Here is a 23,508-nt window from a genome sequence, read left to right as displayed (position 1 = left end):
ATGTTTAGTTTAACTGCACATTGGAGACTGATCAAACACAATTTCAAACTTCTGTGCTAACCCTCATACATATAGATCTTTGACAATAAAGTGCATTTAACCTCGAACTTGATCTTGAAGGTCGTGGGTTCGAGCCTGCCGCTTGACTACACAGCATGTCCTCAGTTGTCCTCACATAACCTCACTGACGGTGAAGTGGCCATCGATTGCAGTTCCAAGAATTCCGGCCAAACACAAACTTACTCGAGGGGGTTGGCTTGTGTTGTTTTTGGACTCAGCAACGAGACATTGTTCCAGGTTACTGGACAGGAATTCCTTGGCACTAGGCCCCTGTGCGTGTGTGTGTCGTGTGTGTGTGTGTGTGTGTGTGTGTGTGTGTTTGTGTGTGTGTGTGTGCGTGTGCGTGTGTATGTGTGTGTATGTGTGTGTGTGTGTGTGTGTCCCTGTGATTTGTTAGATGGGTTTGACGCTAATATTATGTGGTGATTAGATCAATTAATTATCCTTCACAACGTGCGTTTTAAGACACACAACATGATGAAGGCTTCACTTTCAGCCCTACACAGTAGAAGAGTCTGATTTACCAGTCTGATTCACCACCACGCTGACATCATGTTTCCGAGGGTTTCCGCATCTTTTGGACCCCTCTCCCACCACCTCCCTGGGCGTGTTCAGGCCGACAGAGAACCATACCAGTGCTCGTTCCCACACCTAATCTCGAACCGGCCGGCGTGTTCACACTGCAAGTCTGGGGTGAATTTCTCGAAACCAAAGTTGCTTACTACATTAGCTACTTCGTTGCTTTCAATGCATTTTCCCATTGGCAACTACCGAAGTTGCTAACAGGCTACAACTTCTCTTTTGAGAAACTCACCCCAGAGCGTTTGAGAACCACAAAAAGTTGGTCAGCGACATGAACCGAAAAAAAAACATTTTCTCTGTGAACCGTGACAATAACGAGGACATCAGCAAATTCATCCGGGCAACACACCGTCACAGAGCCTGGTATGAACGCGAGTGGTTCACAGCAACCGTAACTTGGGCCATTCGTGAAGTCTTTACGACAAAAACTGAAAAAAATCAACTTCGCGGTGCCATTACGAATAGCCTTGTTTCTCGTGATTAGGTGACGAAAGGGGTAACTGACAATTGGGGTAGTTTTCTTCTGGGGGGAAGAATAATGCGGACGGACGTCAACAATCGAGCGTGAGTGAAGGCTAACTGGAAACAACGGTAATCAAACATTTCAAACAAGTGATTTACGGTTAAGTTTAGGGTTAAGGTTAGGGTTAGGGTTAAGGTTAGGGACAATGTTGGAGGAAGGGAGACATGGCATGAAGCTGACACAACGACAGCGCTCCCCTCCCGGAATGCACGCTGCTCGGGTGGTCTCTCTCTCTCACTCGCTCTCTCTCGCCCTCTCTCTCACCCACTCTCGAAGACAGCGCGCGTTGCCCAACTACGAAAAATGAGGCTATCTCCTAGCGGCACCACGAAGCATACAGTTGCTTTTCACTGAGACTGGGCTCTTCACAGATAGGCACTTAAGTTCTGAACGTAACTGGTGCGGGAACGAACACTGGCACCATTCTGGTCAGTCATCACACACACACCATCAGGCATTGATCGGTTCACTCACTTTCTCATTCCTCTCTCTCTCTCTCTCTCTCTCTCTCTCTCTCTCTCTCTCTCTCCTTCCTCGCCCTCTTCTCCTTAATGTAAGTGTGTAAGAGTGGAATGGAATTGATTGGTTTACACACTCACTTCTTCTTCCTCTCTCTCCCTCTCTCTCTCTCTCTCTCTCCCTCGCCCCTCCCCCCATCCCTCAGGTGGTTACTACCTGACGAGTGCGTACAGTGCGATGGCTCTGATCCGTAACCTGCAGGAGGAGCAGGCGGCGCGGGCGCTGAGCACGGAGGCCCAGAACACCCTGCACCAGTGGCACCGCCGACGCACCACTCAGCGCTCCATACCCGCCGTGGAGGACTTCCAGGTACACAGAGATGCCTAACGTGAAGATAATATCGATTGAAATAATACAGTAATAACTAGATCATAAAACAAATCAGTACAGTAATCGTTATTCTTCAACTTAAATATTTCTTTTGTTACTCTAGGGCGGGCACATGATTTACATTCATATGTGGTACAAAAATGCCATAGTAAAAAAAAGCAAAAAACATGTTTATCAAGTTATTGCAGTATGTTGCATTCCTTTGTTTAAACAGTGGACTTTTTCTCTGTATTTAATACCAAAATTACTCTGCATGTATAGTCTATAATCAAATTTGGGTGATTTCTTTTTGGATTTTAGAATTTTTTTTCAGTAACAATAACATACCGTTCATTAGGTGCAATGCAATAACTGGTATAACCGCTATGTAATATCATGTGCTAGAGTTGTACTTACACAATAAATGTACGTCTACTTTTCCTTTGGCCATCTCTGGTAGTCTTCACTGTATGCCCTACTGCATACTGCTGTTCTGTGTTTCCACTGATTTCCACCTCTGCTGCTATTTCACAGAACTACCTGCGGGTGGCGCTGCAGGAAGTGGACAGCGGCTGCACGTCCAAGACTCTGCAGGTGCACCCCTACGCCACCACCGAGGAAGTCTGCCAGGTGTGCGCCCTCAAGTTCCGCGTTTCGGACCCGGAGAACTACGCCCTCTTCCTGATCACAGACGGGGCGGGTCAGCAGCTGGCGCCGGACACCCACCCCCAGAGGATCAAAGCTGAGCTGCACAGCCGACCGCACATCCAGGACTACCACTTCCTGTACCGCAAGAAGGACGGCACAGGAGCAACGACGAAAGTCCGTGATTCCGGTGCACACGCTACTAGTGCTGGTCATGGGCTCAGTAATGGTCTAAAAGACTGAAGTGGAACAGTGCAATATAGCAGCGCGTATAACTGCCAAATTACCCCAAAAGAGTTCACTTTGGTATGCAAGCATGGAAATTGGCACATGTTCATTAGGATGCACTCTTTCAGCTAAGGGTGTTGGTCATTCAAAGGTCCAACACCCACACCCACCCCCAGAGGATCAAAGCTGAGCTCCACAGCCGACCACATATCCAGGACTACCACTTCCTGTATCGCAAGAAGGACGGCACAGGAGCAACGACGAAAGTCCGTGAATCCGCTGCCCACGCTACTAGTGCTGGTCATGGGCTCCGTAATGGTCTAAAAGACTGAAGTTGAACAGTGCAATACAAAAAGAGATACTTTTTAACTAGTCAGGATGGAAGTCTGGAAGTTGAACCATGATGGAACAGATGTATGAATTGTGTGGAGAAAACGTGTGAAACATAAGGATTATCATATTCCAGGATGATCACTTCCTCTTTTGCAGGAAGCACACAGGGCCACTTACAGCTTTTGTCGGGCCCGAGAGAAAGTCATCAAAGGCCACCTTTTGCACGGAAGATGAAAGCAAAATTGGAATGATGATGGAGTAATGTGTTAAACCGAAAGTGACAAGAGTGGATTAACTATGCAACAGGAGTCAAGGCCAGTTTGGGATTTTTTTGGGTGCCTACAGTAGAGGATATGAAGTGTTCCCCAAGCAATTCCCAAAGTGTACTTACAGTGATGACATCATTCTAATGGACACTTTTGGGATCTCACTTGGACTGCTTTGATGGCATGGTCTTCTGAGGTTAATGGATGATAATCCCTGTTAATGGATGATAATGCCTAATTGATTGGACTACTAATGGATTACTTTCGACACAGTATATGGATTCATTTAAGACCCAGTTCTAAGTGCTCAAGTATAATGGTTGTGTTTAGGAGGCTGTCTTGTTCGAGAGAGGTGAAAGACACTACACATTCTTGCAGATGCCCGTTAATTTATTCTGTGAAAAATCAAATGTTTTCATGAGCAGCATTTTGGCTTTGGGCCTTTTTTTTGAAAACTTCAAACAAGCCATAGGCCAAAACAAGTTTCAATAAATTTACTGGCATCATCAAGAGCAGTGTGCTGTTTCTTTCTTTTTCTCTTAAACGAGAAAGGATCCTGAACCAGTACCTCGAAAGAAAACCTGGAATGCATCGGTGTCCTCTTTGAAAAAGTTGGTAAATCCTAGATTTGCTAGAGAGAGGGAGAGAGGCTGCCTGCGCTGGTCTGGACCTGATTCTGTGCCACATGCCAAGTTTCCTCGGAGAGAGAGAGAGAGAGAGAGAGAGAGAGAGAGAGAGAGAGAGAGAGAGAGAGAGAGAGAGAGAGAGAGAGAGCAGGAGGAGGAATTTGGAGAGAGAGTGAGAGGGTGGAGTGCTGAAAAGAATGACTTCACTGTGTGTGTGTGTGTGTGTGTGTGTGTGTGTGTGTGTGTGTGTGTGTGTGTGTGTGTGTGTGTGTGTGTGTGTGTGTGCGTTTGCGTGTGTGTTTGAATCTACCACAGGAGTGCCCGAATAGCTGAATAGTAACTCCTCTACTGGAAGTTGTGTAGTGGTGTGGTGTACACTCAGTACTCAACACAGAGACCGTAGCACAGAGAAAGTACAGTATTGTTTTTATGAACCGTCTTTACTTTTGCCTTTTACGTTAGATGTTAATTATTTCTTCCGAGAGACAAATCATGACATCTAAGAGGTTATAGTTCCCTCTTGGAACTGGATGCAGGGGCGTCACCAGACCTATTTTACAGGGGCACGTGCCTGGGTATTGATTTGCTGTGCCCCGGTATAAGTTTCACAAAAAAACAACAACCTTGCTACCTTGGAATTTAGCTCAAGTTTAGCATACAGAGTAATCTACAGAATGCACACAAAATAGTGCACATGCACTACTTTCAATAATATAATTCGTTTACAAGCAAATAAATAAATGCAAAACATTTTGTCGCGCGTGCACTCGCATTCTCTTCGTGCCCTACTGTGCCCCTCTGTAGCATTGAGTCAGCTGACGCCCCTGCTTGGAAGTTCAGCTGTCTTCATTTCATGTACCTCACCTTTGTCGAATTTGGTTTGTGTGATTTCTTTTTTTTTTTTCTCTCTCTTTTTTTGGCCTTTTCGACTTTATTGACAGCACAGTATGAGAGGTGGACAGGAAACGAATGGGGAGGATTCGGGAAATGACTCGGGAATCGAACCCGGGTCGGCCGCATGGCAGATGAGTGCCCCACAGGTTGGCCACGGCAGGGCCTGTTTTGTGTGATTTCACTGTAGCCAATTGTTTGTTTTTTGTTTGCTTTTTTACGTAAGAAAAATATGCAACTCAAGTGCCTGAGTTGCCCTTTAGACACAGAGTTACTAAAAGCCTTCATTGTGAGTCCACATCATTGTACTGTACATAGTGACACAGATAACCTTATTCAATAATTATGTGCTATTATGTAGAGAGAATATTTCACAGACTGTGTTTTATTTTTGTGTCTTTATTTCCAGTTGCTGGTTAACTGGCTGATGAATAATATAATATGATGATGAATAATCTGATCTTCTTGATGTATGTGTGCTGTATTGTATTCAAGAATGTCAAATCGGATATAGGAACCTTAGGACCCATGAGCTCGTTTTACTGTATTGTGGACACTTTGATGCCAGTCAAATAAAATGTTGTAAATATAAACGATAGTATTGTAAAAATGATGTTGTACATAATGTTGTTAATGTAAATTATTGTATTTATTCCACAGGGCTGGTCTGAGGCCAAAATTGGCCTGGGCATCTTTGGCGTAGACCAGCTCGTCACACAGCCCACCACCCCAGTCCGTTTTTTAGAGTAGAGTAGAGTAGAGTAGAGTAGGCCTATCATTTATTGATCCCAGGGGGAAATTAAGGTATCAAGTAGCACACATACATACATAAATACAGAAGACATTACACACAGCATTACACATATACTAATAATATATAGCACACTCTTACATACATGATTTACTTACTCCATTGTGTATAGGCCTTCATAGGTTTCTTGTTTGGTACTTAAACATTCGCACTGTGAGGAGGGGCAAGATGCTAAGCAGCCAACCACATGAGCTCATTCTTTGAGCGACTGCAGTTTCCAACATTTAGAGGTTGACAAGTGTGCAGCCAGGGATTGTTTGCAAACTGGAAACCCCTGTATATTAACCCATGTGAGCCTAAGGTACCTGAACAAAACACAGGCAAGTACAAGTAAAAGTGTATTGGACAATACACACACACACACACACACACACACACACACACACACACACACACACACACACACACACACACACACACACACACACACACAGTACATGGGCCAGCTGAGGCATCTCACAGTCTTTGCTTGTAACACACACACACACACACACACACACACACACACACACACACACACACACACACACACACACACACACACACACACTCACACACACACACACACACACACACACACACACACACACACACACACACACACACACACACACACACACACACACACACACACACACACACACACACACACACACAGGAAGCTTACTAAAAACAAATACATTGTGACACCTAGTGGATTTGATCTGCAATTGCAACCCCAGAAATACTTATTATGAGCTACTACAAACTTTATTGTTTATATCTGTGTACTTTTCTCAGAGAGTGCTGTTTTTTGTTGTGAAGACATGCAACATTTTCATTTTATTTCCCAACCTATTACCTGGAACTACTTAATGTAACATCACAACAGGGTGTGTTCCTCGAAAGCATAGTTGTTAGCCAGTTAACAACTTGGGTAGTTGCCAATGGGAAATTGTATTGCAAACCACAATGTAGCTAATGTAGGTAGTGACTATGGTTTCGAGAAATGCACCCCAGTGCAGCACATGTGATGATAAGGTATCATGTTGAAAGTGTCACTTCACTTATGAAAACAACCATGCTTGAAAAATATTTATATAAGGTTTTCTTCAGGATCGTGGTGCTTTCGTGTTCAAACACTGCATGATAATAGGCCGCCTACTGCAGTTTTAATAATGCAGCACAACATTTATTTTTCATAAACCTTGTCAATTGTGTTTTTGTTACAAAGAGGGTGATCGGGTCATTTTGACCTGGGCATATAAAACAATAATTTAAAAGGTAAAAAAAATCATAGCTCATATTCACCCTCATATTTCCATCATCCTATTTCTGTGTAGGCCTATATATTTTTTAAGCAATACAGAGAGAGAAAGATAAGGAGGTGGTGAAGACAGTGAGTAGCCTAAACTCAATCCAAGTTCTCAGATTGAGACACTACTGAGCCACTACTGCACAACTGAAGGATCGAACAACATCTGCACTCCTTTGTCCACATAATTCAACCTCTGCCTTGTCTACTCAGCATGTGATCAGTATTGTATCAAAGACTTTAAAAATGATTAATGTATAAGCCCCCCAAAATGATAGGGGTCAAAAGACCCGGGAACGTGATTCTTCATGTTTCTCACAGAAAATGAGCCAAGGCCTGTGAATCTCAGTGTGAATAATAATTTTTAGTATTTTTCGCAAGCAAAAAAATAAAAACTAAAAACTGAAAAGTGGTCAAAAAGACCCGAACACATTTTTAAGGGTTAAATGTGTGTCTGTGTGAAAATGTTCATGGCATGCGCGCGTGTGCATGCATATCCATGCGTGTCTGGAGTGTGCGCCTGTGCGCACGTGAGCGTGTATTTGTGTGTGGGTGCGCACGTGCTCGTGATAAACATTGCAACATTTTTTTTGTAATATCTCTAATATAAGCAGCCAATGAATCTGGGAATGCAGAACATGTAATGTCATTGGAGGTCGCCAGGCTGCGCTTGTAGACTAGGTCACAGCCTACCATCTGCTGGATGTTACATGAATAGCAGCCGTTCTCTCTTTCAAATGAGACGATGAGCGCCTGATACAGCGCGAGCCCTCAGTGGTGACGACAAGTGCACCTTCGCTACAGTAGCTGAGACAACGGAGCACAGTCCCCGGGAAAACACACACACCTCCACCGTCAACCGGCGACTCGCGCGCTGCGACTCTCTCCAAGGTGAGAAAGCGAAAAGAAGTGTGACCTCCACTAGGCTTCGAACCTCTTTACTAAAAAAAAACCGGTTGGTTAGGTTTTTGAATGTCAAATGAAGAAGCCCTGATGCTATCAGAATGGGGGACATGTAGTTTTGTTACATTACTGCGCAACATTTAAGCAGTTTAGGATGACAGACATGACGCAGTTTCGGAGAGGATTTGCTGTCTGCGGGGGCGACGTTTTTAAAGTCCCCAAGCTGATTTTGTGTCGTCAAATTGCAACACTTCATGGCAGCATCGGTTCATCACACGGTAGTGTGGATAGTCTTATTGTCTTTCGGTATGTGATCCGTAATCTGAGGAAGTCCTGGCGTCCATTTCCAGAGCAAGGGACTCGTTTGCTGGGCTAAATGGTACCTGACATACCTGAAAGAACCTGTTACACGTTGATGCTATTACAATCTACCTTGTCCATCGTTGTTAATCAATTTGGACGACGGAAGACAAACATGTCCTTAAAAGTCAGAAAACTTAATTTAGGCTACCCGTTATGACAAGCGCGATATGAAATTCGCAGTAAAATAAAAAAAGGCCTACTGCGGTCTAAACAGCAACCAACCTAGGCTATTTTCATTTTGATTCAACAATGCCAAATCCTTCAAAGTCAAGGGCATGCTGTAAATTCCCTTGCAGTGCATCCACTTAAAAGTCATACAGCCTACAGTCGACATTAAACTTGCATGCACTAACCGGTTGTAACCCCTTGAACAATTGGCTCATTCATTACGAATAGGCGACATCAATAATGCACATTTTCCTCCCTTGTCTGTCTTAGATCCGATAGCAGCAGTATCAGCAGCAGTGTGTGAGTGACCCCCATCCCAAATAAACATGGGAAAGGAAAAGCTGCACATCAACATCGTGGTCATTGGCCATGTGGACTCTGGGAAATCCACCACCACCGGACACCTCATCTACAAATGTGGCGGCATTGACAAGAGGACCATCGAGAAGTTTGAGAAGGAGGCTGCCGAGGTAGGCCTACAGTAGGATAGGGATTATCTCACAGGCCCGTAGCCAGCCTTGTGGTAGGGGGGGATCTTTTTCCCCCGAAAGTGGACTTCATTTGGCTCACTATTCCAATGTCCCCAACTACACGAACACACTTCAAATATTTTAATTTAGACATATTTTATATTCATTATGAGCTTGCTGTGAGTCTGTTGCTGTCCTTAATTATTGTCTTTTGCTCCCCATTCTTAACATAAATGGACATGAATTGCTTGAAATTACTGCTATCTGACAGTTATTTTCATTGTTGGCCCAGTGTTGGGGGGTACGAGTGGGGGTGGGGGACGGGAGGGGGGGTTCGAACGAACCCCTCGAACCCCCCCTGGCTACGGGCCTGTCTCAAAGGATGCCTCTTTGGTTTGGTGTTTGTTAACGCTCAAAATTTGATTAAGTGGCAAAGCATTCTTGTATTTTTTAGTGTACAAGTCCAATGTATAATAATAACATAATAATAATACAAGTATTCAATTTCATTTTTTGTACAAATGCATAGCTTTCACGCCAGAATAAGGTATTGGCATTGAGCAATGGTGGAATAAGGATTTAAAATCACATCGAAGTACAATAATCTACATAAACCTATTTGAAAGGTCCTATTCACTATGAGTAGACACATAATTACATGGACATGGATATTTTTATTGGCCTGTGTTATATAGTATGAAGGTGGATTTCATATCATGAGTTGTGATTTAATATCATATAATTTGTGATTTCACGTCATATAATACATGCTATTGTTTTGAAGCACATTTACAGTATGGAATGCGCTATAAATGAATATGCCTTGGGGTTGTCCCTCAAGATGGGCAAAGTCTTGATCAAGTGCGCCTGAATGCTGGTGATACTGCTACTACACGTAGACTAATAATTGCATGGACATGGAGATTTTTAGTGGCGTGTATTTAAACAATATGACCGTGGATTTCATATCATTTGTGATTTCACGTCATTTTCACATCATTCCGATTTCATATCATCTATTTTGTGTTGGGGTTGTCCCTCGAGATGGGCAAAGGCTCGTTCAAGTATCCCTGGGTGCAGAGTCTACTATACTAAGACTCATAATGTCATGGATGGACATGGAGATTTTTAGTGGTATGTGTTAAACAATATGGAGGTGGATTTTATATATCATATCATTTGTGTTTGGGGCTGTCCCTCCAGATGGGCAAGGGCTCCTTCAAGTACGCCTGGGTGCTGGACAAGCTGAAGGCCGAGAGGGAGCGTGGCATCACCATCGACATCTCCCTGTGGAAGTTCGAGACCAGCAAGTACTACGTCACCATCATCGACGCGCCGGGACACAGGGACTTCATCAAGAACATGATCACTGGCACTTCCCAGGTGTGTAGTAGGGGTTTTAATGTGGTGGGAATGGTGGGATGGTGGCACAACCAGAAGATTGCAGGTTCGAGCCCTGCTCTGCCTGACTGTAGTTTTCAGAGAACCTGAAGAAGACTGTTGAGGTCGAACGTTATCCTGCCCTGAACAAATAAAATAGAACAAAAAGGAATATTTGGAATATTCGGACTTGGAATGTGCGGACTTCTCACTCTGAAAACTACAGTTGCCCTTCGTCCTGCACCTTTACCTGGGATGTGCACAATCCTCTCCTTCAAGTGCTCTACCTGACCCCATCAATGTGTCCTTGAACAAGATACTTAACCCCAAAATTGCTCCTGGTGGTAGGGTGGTACACTGTGTAGCAGCCACTGGCACCGGTGTATTTGTGAGTGAATGGGTGAATGTGAGGCATGCAATGTAAAGTGATTTGAGTGCACGGTAGAGTGGAAAGGCGCTACATAAAGTCCATTTACCATATAGTGTTAACAGAATTGCATAGCTGAACTGGGGTGCATTTCTTGAAAGCGTAGTTCTTAGCCAGTTAGCAACTTAGGTAGTTGCCAATGGGAAATTGCATTGCAAATAACAAAGTAGCAAACGTAGTTAGCAATTATGGTTTTGAGAATTGCACCCCCCTGCACAGCCAGACATGGCACCTTGGCTACAATATGGCCCATTACATACATGCTGTGGGCAGCTTTTTACATCATGATGGTTTCACATTCTATTCCTCCTGTGTTGTGTCTGACATATGTGACACATGATGTGACACGTGTGCCATCAGAGTGGAGGGCAGGTAATGAAAAAACATCAAAGCAGCCACACTCAATACTCTCATGTGCTATTACACGGCGTAATAATAATAATAATAATAATAATTGTATTTGTATAGCACTGTATCATACAAGGCATGTAACTCAAAGTGCTTAACAAATGGAAAAAAAACATCATTGTTAGAGATGGATTTAAAAGGAGAGGTATAGAGGAGAGGCAGAAATAGCAGGAAGGCAGAGGAAGAAGAGATAGATAGAGATTGTAGTCATAAGGTCAACGTAGGTTAGGACCAGGATTCTTAGATGCGTAAGGTCCATAGTGGCTGGGCCTAGCATAAGTCATAGATAGTCACACAGAGATTGGGCGCTCAGATGTGGCCCCTGGTGGCATCAGGGGTGAGGAAAAACTTCCTTTTGCTTGTGGGTTAGCTTGTTGGTGCGTAGTGGGTTATTTATTTCCTTGTACACAATCAGTCAAGTTTGGGATTTGGTCACATCTCAACATATTAGAATATTCCAGCGAAGTTTATCCACACAAATAAGGAGGTCTTGTGACCCTCCGTTCCCCCCTTAAAACCCTTTCTAGTTGCATTGTGCAGGGTGGAGCTGTCCCATGTTCCTGGCTGGCTATGTAAGCACCATCCATTTGGCTAGTAATGCCCTTTTGTTTTGGTTAACAAAGTGGGAAGGTGCAGAGTTTGCAAAGCAGGGAACTGCATGCAGTGCTGGATTAATGCACAGGTTAGATATGGCTGCGGCCTAGGGCCCCCCACCTGCCAGGGGGGCCCTAATTGGCCAACAGTATAAAATTACGGAATTGTGTACTTTTACTTTTACTTTACACAACTCTGCCATGCATTAACCAGGACTGTATAATACCACTGGCTATGTAATGACATACAGTATACCAAGTAATATTGTAGAGTAGACCATGCAATAATAATAATCAGGCATTCTACACAGCATAGCATGACCAAGCCATAACGTAGACCCCGCAATAACAGAGATAATGTAATAACATAGACCAGTGGTTCTTAACCTTTCTTTTCTTAAAGCACCCCCTTACCGGTGCGCAAGACAAGCTGTGCACCCCCAACCCAAACTTCTGCCTTAATGAGTTAAAATGGGGACCAAAACACGTTTTAAGTTTTTGATTTGGCCTAATTTTAATGTTCCCAAGAAGGATTTTGGTCACAACTTCAACACAATAAAAATTCTCTGCACCCCCTGAAATCTCTGGTGCACCCCCAGGGGTGCCCGCACCCCAGGTTAAGAACCACTGACATAGACCATGTAATAACATGGAACATCAGGGGCAGCCGTGGCCTCATGGTTAAGGAGCTGTTCTTAAGATCAGAGGGCTACAGGTTCAAGTCCCACCTCTACCTCTCCCTACACCTCCAGCCATGGCACCTAACCTAACCCCACAGTGCTCCAGGGACTGTAACCAATACCCTGTAAATAACTGTAAGTCGCTTTGGATAAAAGCGTCATCTAAGTTTAACCCATTTTGTCCTGCCCTTTTTGGGAAAGGGTGCCCTCTGCCTATTAAATCCTAAATATCTCAGCGTCCGAAGCACATACAAACATGAAATGAGTTACATTTAAAGGCTAGGACCATCTTTTTGCCTTAGAATGTGTTCATTCAGCTCTAACTTAGCCACATTTTGAATAAAACAGCTAAAATCTCAAAATCCTGAATGCACCGTATATGTGTTTCCAGGACATAATGGGTTAATGTAATGTAATGTAATGTAATCATCCATTTCCAACCCAGGCGGACTGTGCGGTGCTGATTGTGGCGGCGGGCGTGGGCGAGTTCGAGGCGGGCATCTCCAAGAATGGGCAGACGCGCGAGCACGCCCTGCTGGCCTACACGCTGGGCGTCAAGCAGCTGATCGTGGGCATCAACAAGATGGACTCCACCGAGCCCAACTACAGCCAGAAGCGATACGAGGAGATCGTCAAGGAGGTGTGTGTGTGTGTGGATGGATGTGTGTGAGAGAAAGAGATTATCGTCAATGTCTTATCTATAGTAAAACTGCACATTGGACACTGGTCAAAAGCAGTTTCAGTCTTCTGTGTTAACCCTGTTGCATAGATTTTGAGTTCACCTTTTCCTTGTTTTCAGGGAAAGAAATATGGTTGCTGGTCTATGAGGGGTTAAGGCTTTATGCCACCTCAGTTATTATTTTATGTGTAATATTTATTAAGAAGGTTGTTACATATGTGTGATTGGATGAGGGGTAGGCCATAGATGCTTACATGTTTTTGCTTTGGCCTTTGTGGCATGTTTGTTATTATTTGTGTTGTCTACTGTGTTTATGTGTGAAATTTACGGGATATTCATGCTCTCAGTGGGTGCACAAGACAAATTTCTCTCTTGAAGAGACAATAAAGGCTTATCCTATCTCCTGTCCTGCAGCATGCTAGGTGATAGCAGAAGTTTGACATTCAGTTGGTGACAATGTTTTGGACCCTGTGTGTGTGTGTGTGTGTGTGTGTGTGTGTGTCGGGTGGGGGTGTGTGTCCTCTTGTTTTTCTTGTCTTGAGGGTGTGAAGGAGAGGGCTCCTCCCTTCTCGTGCCGAGGGGAGATGTTTTAGGTGAAATATTGTACTACTGTTATGAACTGGTGGTGAAATCCAATAAAGGAGTATTAAATCTTGCTCTTATCCTATCCTAGGTCAGCACCTACATCAAGAAGATCGGCTACAACCCCGACACTGTGGCCTTCGTACCCATCTCCGGCTGGAATGGGGACAACATGCTGGAGCCCAGCCCCAACGTGAGTATCGAAATATGCATTTCCTGGCCCAGCCGTGTATCAATCGGCTGGGCATCGACTACTAGCCAGGCTACACCCTCCTAGTGACGCAACACCTTCAGGGTTGTTACTAGTCAGGTCAAGAGCAATGCGGGGGCGCTGTGGCTCAGCGCGCTAAGCCCCCCACATTTGGGTTTGAATCCGGCCTGGGTCATTTGCCATCCACGCCCCGTCTCTCTCCACATTCGCTTCCTGACGCTCTTCATTGTCCTGTCTGAAATAAAAAGGTGAAAAAGTCCGTAAAAAATACATTTTAGAGGGGGCGCTGTGGCGCAGCGCGCTAAGCCCCCCACATTTGGGTTTGCATGCCCGCCCCATGGGGACCCCTGTTCGAGTCCGGATGGGGTCATTTCCCAATCCTCCCCCATCTCTCTCACCCACTCATTTCCTGTCAGCATCTCATACTATCCTGTCAATAAAGGCACAAAAAGCCCCTAAAAATATATATATATAAAAAAAACATTTAAAATAAAGGTCAAGAGCAATGCAAACATATAGCGAAACATAGCGTGTCATAGCAAATGTGTCATTGTTATCTTTTTATGGCTGGAGTTAAACTTGCAGTCATGGCATTTCTACTTAAGCAAGCACTAGACTACATTACATTACACTTAAAAGAAGGTTTTATTCAAAGCGATTTACAATGACATTATTTGAGGTGCAGGATATTGGTTACAGTCCTTGGAACAATACATGGTGGTGGTTTGGTACCTTGCTAAAGGGCACTCAGTCCATGGTTGAAGGTGTGCAGTACCTACGTTATTCCTACTGACACCGAATTTAAACCCTACAACCTTCTAATCCCGATTCCCTCACCAGGGCAACGGCTGCCCATAGATGCTAGCTAGTGGGCCAGCACGCGACGTCTGACCTGACAATCCACTTAAGCACATCCATGGAGTGAGTGAATTAGCCACCCGTGGGCTAGGGATTAGCCAAGATTTAGCGCTAACAGCAGGATGCAGCAGCCGTGTCCCAGCCCAATGTCAACCTGTCTCGTCGACATAGTCACGTTCCTGTCTCTTCTGTTCTTCTATCACACATTCTCTTCTCCTCTCTTCTCTTCCTGAGAAAGGGTTTGGTCAACAGTAGTGATGTTGTCAAGACCGCTTAGTCTGAGACCAAGGCATTGCCAACACCGGAGGGTATAGAGATTTATGCCAACAACAAGACAGACCTTTCAAAAACAAAACCAAGTCAAGACCAATAACGAGCTATCACCAGTGGTGGAGATGACAAGATCACACATTAGTGTGTGTGAACTGAAGAACAAAAGTGCTATAGTGAGCCTCAGTGGTATGGCCTAAAATCAACACGAATTAATTAAAACTAGACACAGTACAAGGCAGTATCTTTCCTACCATTGCAATATGGTAAGGTCTCGTGGTGAGCATGAGTGGCTAGGTTTGGGGCATGAATCCCCTCAAGATCGCTATGCATGAGACCAAGACAAGATCAAGATGAAGTAAAGTTACGTGAGACCGAGACAAGGTCAAGACCTCGTAAAAATATCGTAAAAACCTCGTTATATTAGCCCATAATGCACTCCGTTCCACCAGTGGAACACTGTAATAGTAATTGAATAGGTAACTACCATAGTACCGTACTACTATGACATAACACAGGGCCTTTAATAATGCACTATGACTTGGTCTTTGCCATTCTGGTAACTGTTTTTAACGCTGTATGCTAATGGGTTGAGATTTGTCTCAAGACCAAGACCGGTCTCAAACTACAACACTAGTCTGCACATCCACCTTCAGTGCTCCAGATGTATAGTGGAATAACTAGAGCTTCCATAACATCTTCTCTGCCTGACATGATGGATGAATGAGGATTTCTACTCTCACCTCACCACACCCCACACCTTTATGATCTTCTCTTACTTTCTCTTCTGATTATTTGTCCTCTTCTCTTCTCTTCTCTTCTCTTCTCTTCTCTTCTCTTCTCTTCTCTTCTCTTCTCTTCTCTACTCTTCTCTTCTCTTCTCTTCTCTTCTCTTCTCTTCTCTTCTCTTCTCTTCTCTTCTCTCCCTGATCTCCGCAGATGACCTGGTTCAAGGGCTGGAAGATCACGCGTAAGGAGGGCAGTGCCTCTGGGACGACCCTGCTGGAAGCCCTGGATGCCATCCAGCCCCCCTCACGGCCCACGGACAAGCCCCTACGCCTGCCCCTGCAGGATGTCTACAAGATTGGCGGTAAGATGGGTGCTCTGGTGCATCACGCTAATGCAGTGGTTCTCAACCTTTTTAGATGCGTCCTAGCATCTCTATACAAGGGTATGCCCTTCCGACGCGCTATCGGTCTGAAACACATTCTTGAAACACATTCTTTAAATCGACCAAAACAAAACACAATCTTTGCCGCCATCGGATGCGTCTTTGTCCGCCTGTCGCACTTGTTATAACAAATGCCCCCTTGACCTCATCATCAGCCTCCCAATGCCCCCTTGAAATCAAATAGACTAAAAATCAAATAGACTTATGCACCTCAATTGAAACTGAGTGACCCCCTCTCTCAACTCTATCCTTCTCAACGCCCACCCAAGGGCTCTCTAATGCCCCCCGGTTGAGAAACGCAGCACTGATGACACGAACACGCCAAAAGTGACTTGAGCGAAAAGGGCAATAAACGGAAAACTGAAGTAAATGACTTCGTATGGAAGAGCTGGTGACAGCAGAGACAAAACTGATTTGGGCGACAAGAGGCGATTTTAGCGAGAGGTTGTTGTTGAGCTTTCACGGATAATGAGCTGTGGTGGAGTTCGGCAATAGCTTTCCTTTCCTCTCAGGCCCATTGAATGGCGCTTGTGTTGCTATTTCTATTGCTATAGGGTTAGGATGTGGGGCTGCTTGGTTTTGGTGCTGAATAGTTAACTACAGATGTCTGAAACACGGTGGTCCTTATTTGCATGGGTTTATGTTTTTGGGGATATGGGGGAGGGGTGGGACGAGTTACCAGCTAGTTGAAGTTCCTTTCATCTAGTAATTCTGGAAATCCAGGACAACTTTTCCTGTACAGTGTAGCATTATTTAATCTAGGGGTTCACAAACCTTTTTTTGGGCCACGACCTACGAGTGGAGCAGATACTTGGCTGAACTTGGCAGAACTCCCATATAACCACATCACAAATTATAGTTACCCCAGTTGGTATCAATTCAGTGATTAACTGGGTAGCCCCATGACTGTTAGAGCGTTCCCCACTAGTGGAATGCCGTTATAGTCTTTGAAAAGTTAACTGCCATAGTACTACACTACTATGACACAACACAGGGCCTTTAGTAATGCACTACGACTTGGTCATTGCCATTCTGGTAATAGCAAATGTATTAACGCTGTCTTAACGGGCTAACTGAAGTCGATTGGGCTGAGGGTCCGTATGCGAAAAGGAACATATTGTTTCATAGAGAATGGTGGGCAGAAGATAAAGGTGTCAGAATATATGTGAGTGGGTTTTATCAGCCAGCCTCCTTTGCCAAATTTCCTGATGTGAATGGCTGAATAATTGAAAGATCCTCAGGAGGGATTTTTGAGGACAAACTGTAGGTGTCTGAATAGGTGTGGGTGGTGGTGGTGATGATTATGATGGCTTCCAGCATTTGAAAGCTGTCTGAATCTCCTTAAATGCTAATGGAACGGGAGCATGATTTGAGTTCGAAACAATTGGAATTCGGAACAATTGGAGCATTAGGGCTCCGCATGATATGAGTCGAGGTGGGAGTTTGAAGAGGAGGAGGAATAGAACGGTGACAGTTTTTCCTGAGGCCAGGACAAAGGAATTTGAATGGGCCCCCTACCCAATACATACAATGTAATGGGGACACAATTCTGGGCCCCCTATATCCCTGGGCCTGGGACAACATAGCCCTTTGTCGCCCCATGTTGACAGGCCTGGGAGGAATAGAACGGTGACAGCTCGCCGAGGCATCTTCTTCTGCAGTCGACTGCCTGCCTGTGGTAGTTTATTCTTAGCTCCGCACACAGCAGAGACGGCCTGTTATGTGGCCTATTTTACTTTCACAGTAAAATACCGTATAGTCTAGAGTTGTTTTCTTTTTCCTCTGAAAACGTGCGGAGGAGAAAAAATGTGTTGTCATGTTGAGTGTCTGAGCATCTGTCAAAATACAGGATGCTGAACTCAATGAGGAATAAATGAGTGAATAAATGAACAACGCCATGTTTTTTTTAAAGGCTATGAAACATGAAATGGGTGTGTGGGTGTTTTGAAACAACCAGAGGGAGATTGCAAGCTGCATGTACAGCTTTGCTCTTGTGGATGCCAAGGATCTTGGAGGTAATATGGATATGCTTTTCAAGATATATGCTCACTGAGCAGTCATGCCTGCGGTTGCTTCAGTGATATTCAGCTTATATACAGTATTTTAGTACAGCAAAAGCACCATTTTGTGAGGTTTGTCTGAGATATATGTCCCCATAAAAATAGCCTTGCATCATAGTGCACAGTGCTGTGTGGAAGTTTGCTTATTCCCAGTCTGACCCAGTTGCCTACAGCTGACACCCACACATAACCTGCCCCATGATACACCTATGATGGTCACGCCCTGTACATTTTATACTGGTGCTGCACACCTGTGCGCATTCGTCTACTTTCACCACTGAGTATTGCACTGTGAGTGCATTGCAATATGCGACCTTGCCTCCTCCACTTGCGCTTGTCTCCTCGTCCCGCCTCCTGGCCCCTCCTCCGTGGAGAAAACGATAAAGTTTCCCAGCTGTCAGCCTAGCCACAATAACTTTTGAGGGACTGTTTTTCATTCACCATCCCAATTGCAAATGAGAAAAAGACTCTACAATTGAGCTTTTGCAAGATATTGAAATATAATGCTGTTGTCAGTGATGTCATCATGACGAGAAGCAAGTGGAGGAGGCAAGGTCGCATATTGCAACGCACTCTGTGTAAGTGGAGACAGACATCCTTTAGTCTGGTATGGTGTTGACCTCCTGACCCTTCACTTCCCCTTCCCCCCAGGCATTGGCACTGTTCCCGTGGGCCGCGTGGAGACGGGCATCCTGAAGCCCGGCATGGTGGTGACCTTCGCCCCGGTGAACGTGACCACGGAGGTCAAGTCGGTGGAGATGCACCACGAGGCGCTGACCGAGGCCCTGCCCGGAGACAACGTGGGCTTCAACGTCAAGAACGTCTCCGTGAAAGACATACGCCGCGGCAACGTGGCCGGCGACTGTAAGAACGACCCCCCGCAGGAAGCCTCTGGCTTTACGGCACAGGTAATTGAATTACTTTACATTATGCTACACTTAGCTAACGCGTTTACTGTTATGTTACACTTAGCTGACTCTTACTGTTAAATTACATTAGTGCTGTTAAATTACATTAGACATGGAGCTCACACTGCACATTACATTACACTTAGCTGAATCTTACTGTTAAATTACATTAATGCTGTTAAATTACATTAGACATGGAGCTCACACTATTTCTGCACAAGTAATTACATTACTTTACTTGACATTACACTTAGCTAACGCTTTCACTGTTATATTACATTAGATGTAGCTGACACGTTTACTGCACAGATAATTAATGGACATTACATTACACCAAGCTGACTCTTACTGTTATATTACATTAGACATGGAACTCATACCTTTACTGCATAGGTAAGTAAGGGAAATTACATTACACTTAGCTGATGCTTTTTATTGTTACATTAGATGTAGCTTACACTTTCACTGCACAGGTAAGGGTTTAGAAAAATTCAGGAAACTTTCTGAGATCTCATCCTAAATTTCAGTGTATGAGACAAGCTCACAGTAGGCCAGGAAGATATATTGTTGCTACAGTTGTAGACATGTCATTGTATTCCAAATCACAAAATTGTTATACATAATTATTGCAATACAATGCAATTTAAAAAGGAGCTTTGTGCACACTTTCTCATTTCTTAATGTGTGGGGATTTATAAATGTTCCAATGCGTGATCAATGGCCGCACGACAGGAAACTATAAACCTGTACAAAAACACAGTCTATACAGTAAAGTGTCTGTTTCTTCAAATACGGTTGGAAAAAGTTCAATCAAGATGAAAGAGAAAAGTGAAGTGAAAGCCCAACTTGGAATATCCAACTCCCATTGTCATTGTGACAGCACTACACAGCACACAAGTGTTCACTGCACACTGCACACAACAAAATTGCATTTATGCTTCACCCGTACGAAGATGCTCCCAAGTTGATGTTATTTTTTGCCATACCCAGGTGATCATCCTGAACCACCCAGGCCAGATCAGTGCCGGCTACGCCCCGGTGCTGGACTGCCACACGGCCCACATCGCCTGCAAGTTCGCCGAGCTGAAGGAGAAGATTGACCGGCGCTCGGGCAAGAAGCTGGAGGACAACCCCAAGAACCTCAAGTCTGGGGATGCCGCCATCGTGGACATGATCCCCGGCAAGCCCATGTGTGTGGAGAGCTTCTCCGAGTACCCCCCTCTGGGTAAGTGTCGTAGTGTAAAGGGTGCTAACTACTAGAGTTTGGATTCAAACCTGGGTCCCCCTGGGCAATGGGCCTATGTATCTATCAATTTTTTTTTTTTTTGTCTTTTTGACTATTTATGATAGTACAGTGAAGGTGGTGACAGGAGACGAGTGGGGAGAGAGAGACGGGGAAGGGCCGGCAAAGGACCCGGGTCGGCAATCGAACCCGGGTCAGCCACATAGTAGACGAGTGCCCTACCTAGTGTCCTAGTGTTAAGGATGCTAACTACTAGAGTTGAGATTCAAATCGGGGTCCCCCTGGGCAATGGGCCTACAGTATGTATCATAGATATGAACACTAGATATATATCGCGTTGGACCACTCCTTTGTATTGGTACAAATTTCTTAAGTCAGGTGTATTGCTGCCATCAATCAGTGAAAGGCAATACACATATTACCCTATAGGTGGCGGTAAGATCTAGGAGAAATATCATTATAGCGCCCTATGGTGCCCAGGGTTCCGCCATGTCAAAATTCTGAATACGGCATGTAGTGTTCACTTCTACCAGAGAGAGTAGAGAGAGAGAGGTTCCATTGGCCCATTGTTTCCGGGTTCTATTATTGGGGGGAAATCCCCCTTTAGGCAGAACTAGGCAGACCTGAGGACTGTTCTTTTCAATGCTAGGAGCATTATGACACGCCCCTTTAGGCAGACTGGAACCTGGTCATGTTAGGTGCCCATAGAAACCTATTATGTTAGCATATCTCTATACGTAAAGAATCTCTGTTAGTATGGTACGCCGTATCACTGCAGTGCTCTACGGTGGGCCCTGAAATAGGCATTTGTTCCCCCTTAAAGGGGTATGCCACTATTTTGCATGCTACACGGATCCATTGACTTTCACTAGCTTAGCGACATACTCCCTCTTTTAACTTGTCTTAAAACAAGACAACGGCTTACCTGAAAAATAAGACACTTTACCACCTTAATAAACCCTGGCCAACGATTTTAACTGTATTAAGCCCCAAAATAGTGGCATACCCCTTTAAAGGAACAGTCCACCTCATTTCAAGAAATTGCTCATATGAAGTTAAGTCCCAGTAAAATATGAGAATACACAGAATTTTTCGTCTATGTGTTTGCATTGTCTAGTTTGACAGTATAGCCAAATAAACCCCTTAGCGCAGCACTTTGGCTCTCTGTAATGTCATAGCAATGTTGTTATGATGTAGGTAAGCATTTTCAGCAAGTGAATAGGGTCGCTGGCGACCCCTGCTGCAGTAAGAGGCTCGTGTAGCAATGCAAATCTATGAGAGCAAACAAAACATCATCAAATGTACTTTAAGCTACTTATAAATGAAGGTAAAATTCACCAGAGTGCAAAACAGCTATTTAATCCCATCCTGTGATCACTTGTGGCTTGATGCTAATGCTCCCATTTACTTCCAGTGATTATGCTAAGCTATGCTAAAAATTCTGCTACCAATAAATCTATGTACTGAAAACACTGAAAAGAAAATGATACGCACATTCATGGGTAATACTAGGAAATATTGCAAGTATGTGAATATCAAAAAAGGGTGGACTGTTCCTTTAATATTTCTTAAAACGAACGTACTTGGATCTTCTTAGAACAGAGCTCTTCACTATCCTCTCACACCCCATTTATTTCCCAGGACGCTTTGCAGTGCGCGACATGCGTCAGACGGTGGCGGTCGGCGTCATCAAGGGTGTGGAGAAGAAGGCCGCGACCTCTGGCAAGGTCACCAAGTCCGCCCAGAAGGCTCAGAAGGGCAAATGAACGTTGTGCGACGCCGCCCCCGCCCTGCGAGTCATCCGCGGCAACCACAACACGACCACAACGACAACAACAACAACAACAACCACACCCCTCCTCCCACCACCCATCCAAAAAGCCTGGCAGGTCCTTACAATGCATCGCAAGAGCAGGAGGAGGAAAACTCCACCTTGCTCGCTAACCTTAAGTTCAACGTCAACGTAACCAAAATATTACTCATACCTTCAACATAACCAAAAAACATTAGCTGCTCCGGCAATGACAAAAGGCAACAGTTGTATACATGTTTGAGTAGATGTTCTCTGTTGTTTCTGTAGCAATGTTTCCCATTCCCGTATTTGTTATTCAGTTCGGCAGTTACTGTAAGTTAGCCTCATTTGGTCCGATATTAGAAGTCTGTGGAATTGTTGTTTTTCTAGAATATTCCATTACAGTGGTCCACTAATTTGTCCAATGGCATTGGCTGAATAGGTAACTAGTCATAGTTTACACTGGATTTGATAATTGTCCTCAGTTCTGTCTTTTATTTTTCTGTTAAGGATTGTTCAATTGTTGTGTCGAAATGTAGCTCTACATAGCACCTTGACATTTCTTGCACTGACTGTATTGCATTACTGTCTCTAGCTGAATGCATGTTCTTTGTGCACTTTAAGAAAAGAAAGCATTTAACTCCAAAGGAATTAGCACTTTAAATTTCAAGTCTTTTTTGCACTAGCACTTGTGTACTTTAAGTGGTTATGGTTCTCCGTGCTTTGCAGTGTTCTGTAGTAGTGTCATGACCACCTGCCCATTCTATTAAAGATCTCGGAACATTCCTTCATTTTGTCATATTTTCCTCCTAAGGCTTTTGACCTTTTGTTATGGCAAGATAGTGATGATGGAGACACTAAATGATAATTACATTGTATGTGATATTTGAGGAGGTGGAGGGGTGCTATCTGATGATTTTGTCCCAGCCCAAAGCTGTCAGCTGTCGCCTGTGAGCCGTAGAGATGGGGTTTGGCCCAGGATGGACTCCATTGATGAGGAACACCATTAGAAAAGGGCAAAGATGGCACAGACTGATTCATTTTCAAAGTTTTTTTAATTGGTTAATTTTTGAAGTTTCACAAGAAGAGTTCTGCATCTCAGTAACGCAACAGCCTAAAGGAACCTGGGCTTGTGCGCCTTGGTAAAACAAAACAAAACAAAAGACAAATCTTGGTGACAACGAGAGGACATATCAAATGTGTTAAAGGCTTGTTTGCTGTGGCTTAATCCAGGACAGATTTTTGTTTTACATCC

At 44.3% G+C, this 23,508-nt stretch overlaps 2 protein-coding genes across 2 annotated transcripts in view; both read left to right on the top strand.

The window, feature by feature from the left end:
- The window catches only part of rin2b (Ras and Rab interactor 2b), a 56,998-nt gene extending 51,439 nt beyond the window's left edge, over positions 1 to 5,559 (top strand). The window contains exons 11-12 of the mRNA XM_063200221.1: positions 1,830 to 1,993; positions 2,528 to 5,559. Of these exons, the coding sequence (XP_063056291.1) occupies positions 1,830 to 1,993; positions 2,528 to 2,881 (518 nt within the window). The 3' untranslated portion in view covers positions 2,882 to 5,559. The remainder of the gene's footprint in view (positions 1 to 1,829; positions 1,994 to 2,527) is intronic.
- Positions 5,560 to 7,886: 2,327 nt separating this feature from the next.
- On the top strand, positions 7,887 to 23,039 carry eef1a1b (eukaryotic translation elongation factor 1 alpha 1b). Its single transcript, XM_063200211.1, has 9 exons — positions 7,887 to 7,978; positions 8,792 to 8,991; positions 10,195 to 10,374; positions 12,925 to 13,119; positions 13,832 to 13,933; positions 16,019 to 16,169; positions 18,962 to 19,218; positions 20,209 to 20,443; positions 22,103 to 23,039. The coding sequence occupies exons 2-9, from the start codon at positions 8,848 to 8,850 to the stop codon at positions 22,225 to 22,227; spliced, it is 1,389 nt and encodes a 462-aa protein (XP_063056281.1). The 5' UTR covers positions 7,887 to 7,978; positions 8,792 to 8,847; the 3' UTR covers positions 22,228 to 23,039.
- The last annotated feature ends 469 nt before the right edge of the window (positions 23,040 to 23,508 follow it).

Source organism: Engraulis encrasicolus, chromosome 1 (genome assembly GCF_034702125.1).
Source record: "Engraulis encrasicolus isolate BLACKSEA-1 chromosome 1, IST_EnEncr_1.0, whole genome shotgun sequence".
Lineage (NCBI taxonomy): Eukaryota > Metazoa > Chordata > Actinopteri > Clupeiformes > Engraulidae > Engraulis > Engraulis encrasicolus.
The sequence above is the reverse complement of the archived record's forward strand: the minus strand, read 5'-3'. Positions and strand labels throughout refer to the sequence as shown.

What these genes read in the sequence shown, in the direction of transcription:
- eef1a1b (XM_063200211.1), top strand. Translation starts at nt 8,848, where the DNA reads ATGGGAAAGGAAAAGCTGCACATCAACATCGTGGTCATTGGCCATGTG. An exon ending in TTGAGAAGGAGGCTGCCGAG is followed by an intron (nt 8,992 to 10,194) that starts GTAGGCCTACAG and finishes CTGTCCCTCCAG; the next exon opens with ATGGGCAAGGGCTCCTTCAA. An exon ending in TGCTGGAGCCCAGCCCCAAC is followed by an intron (nt 13,934 to 16,018) that starts GTGAGTATCGAA and finishes TGATCTCCGCAG; the next exon opens with ATGACCTGGTTCAAGGGCTG.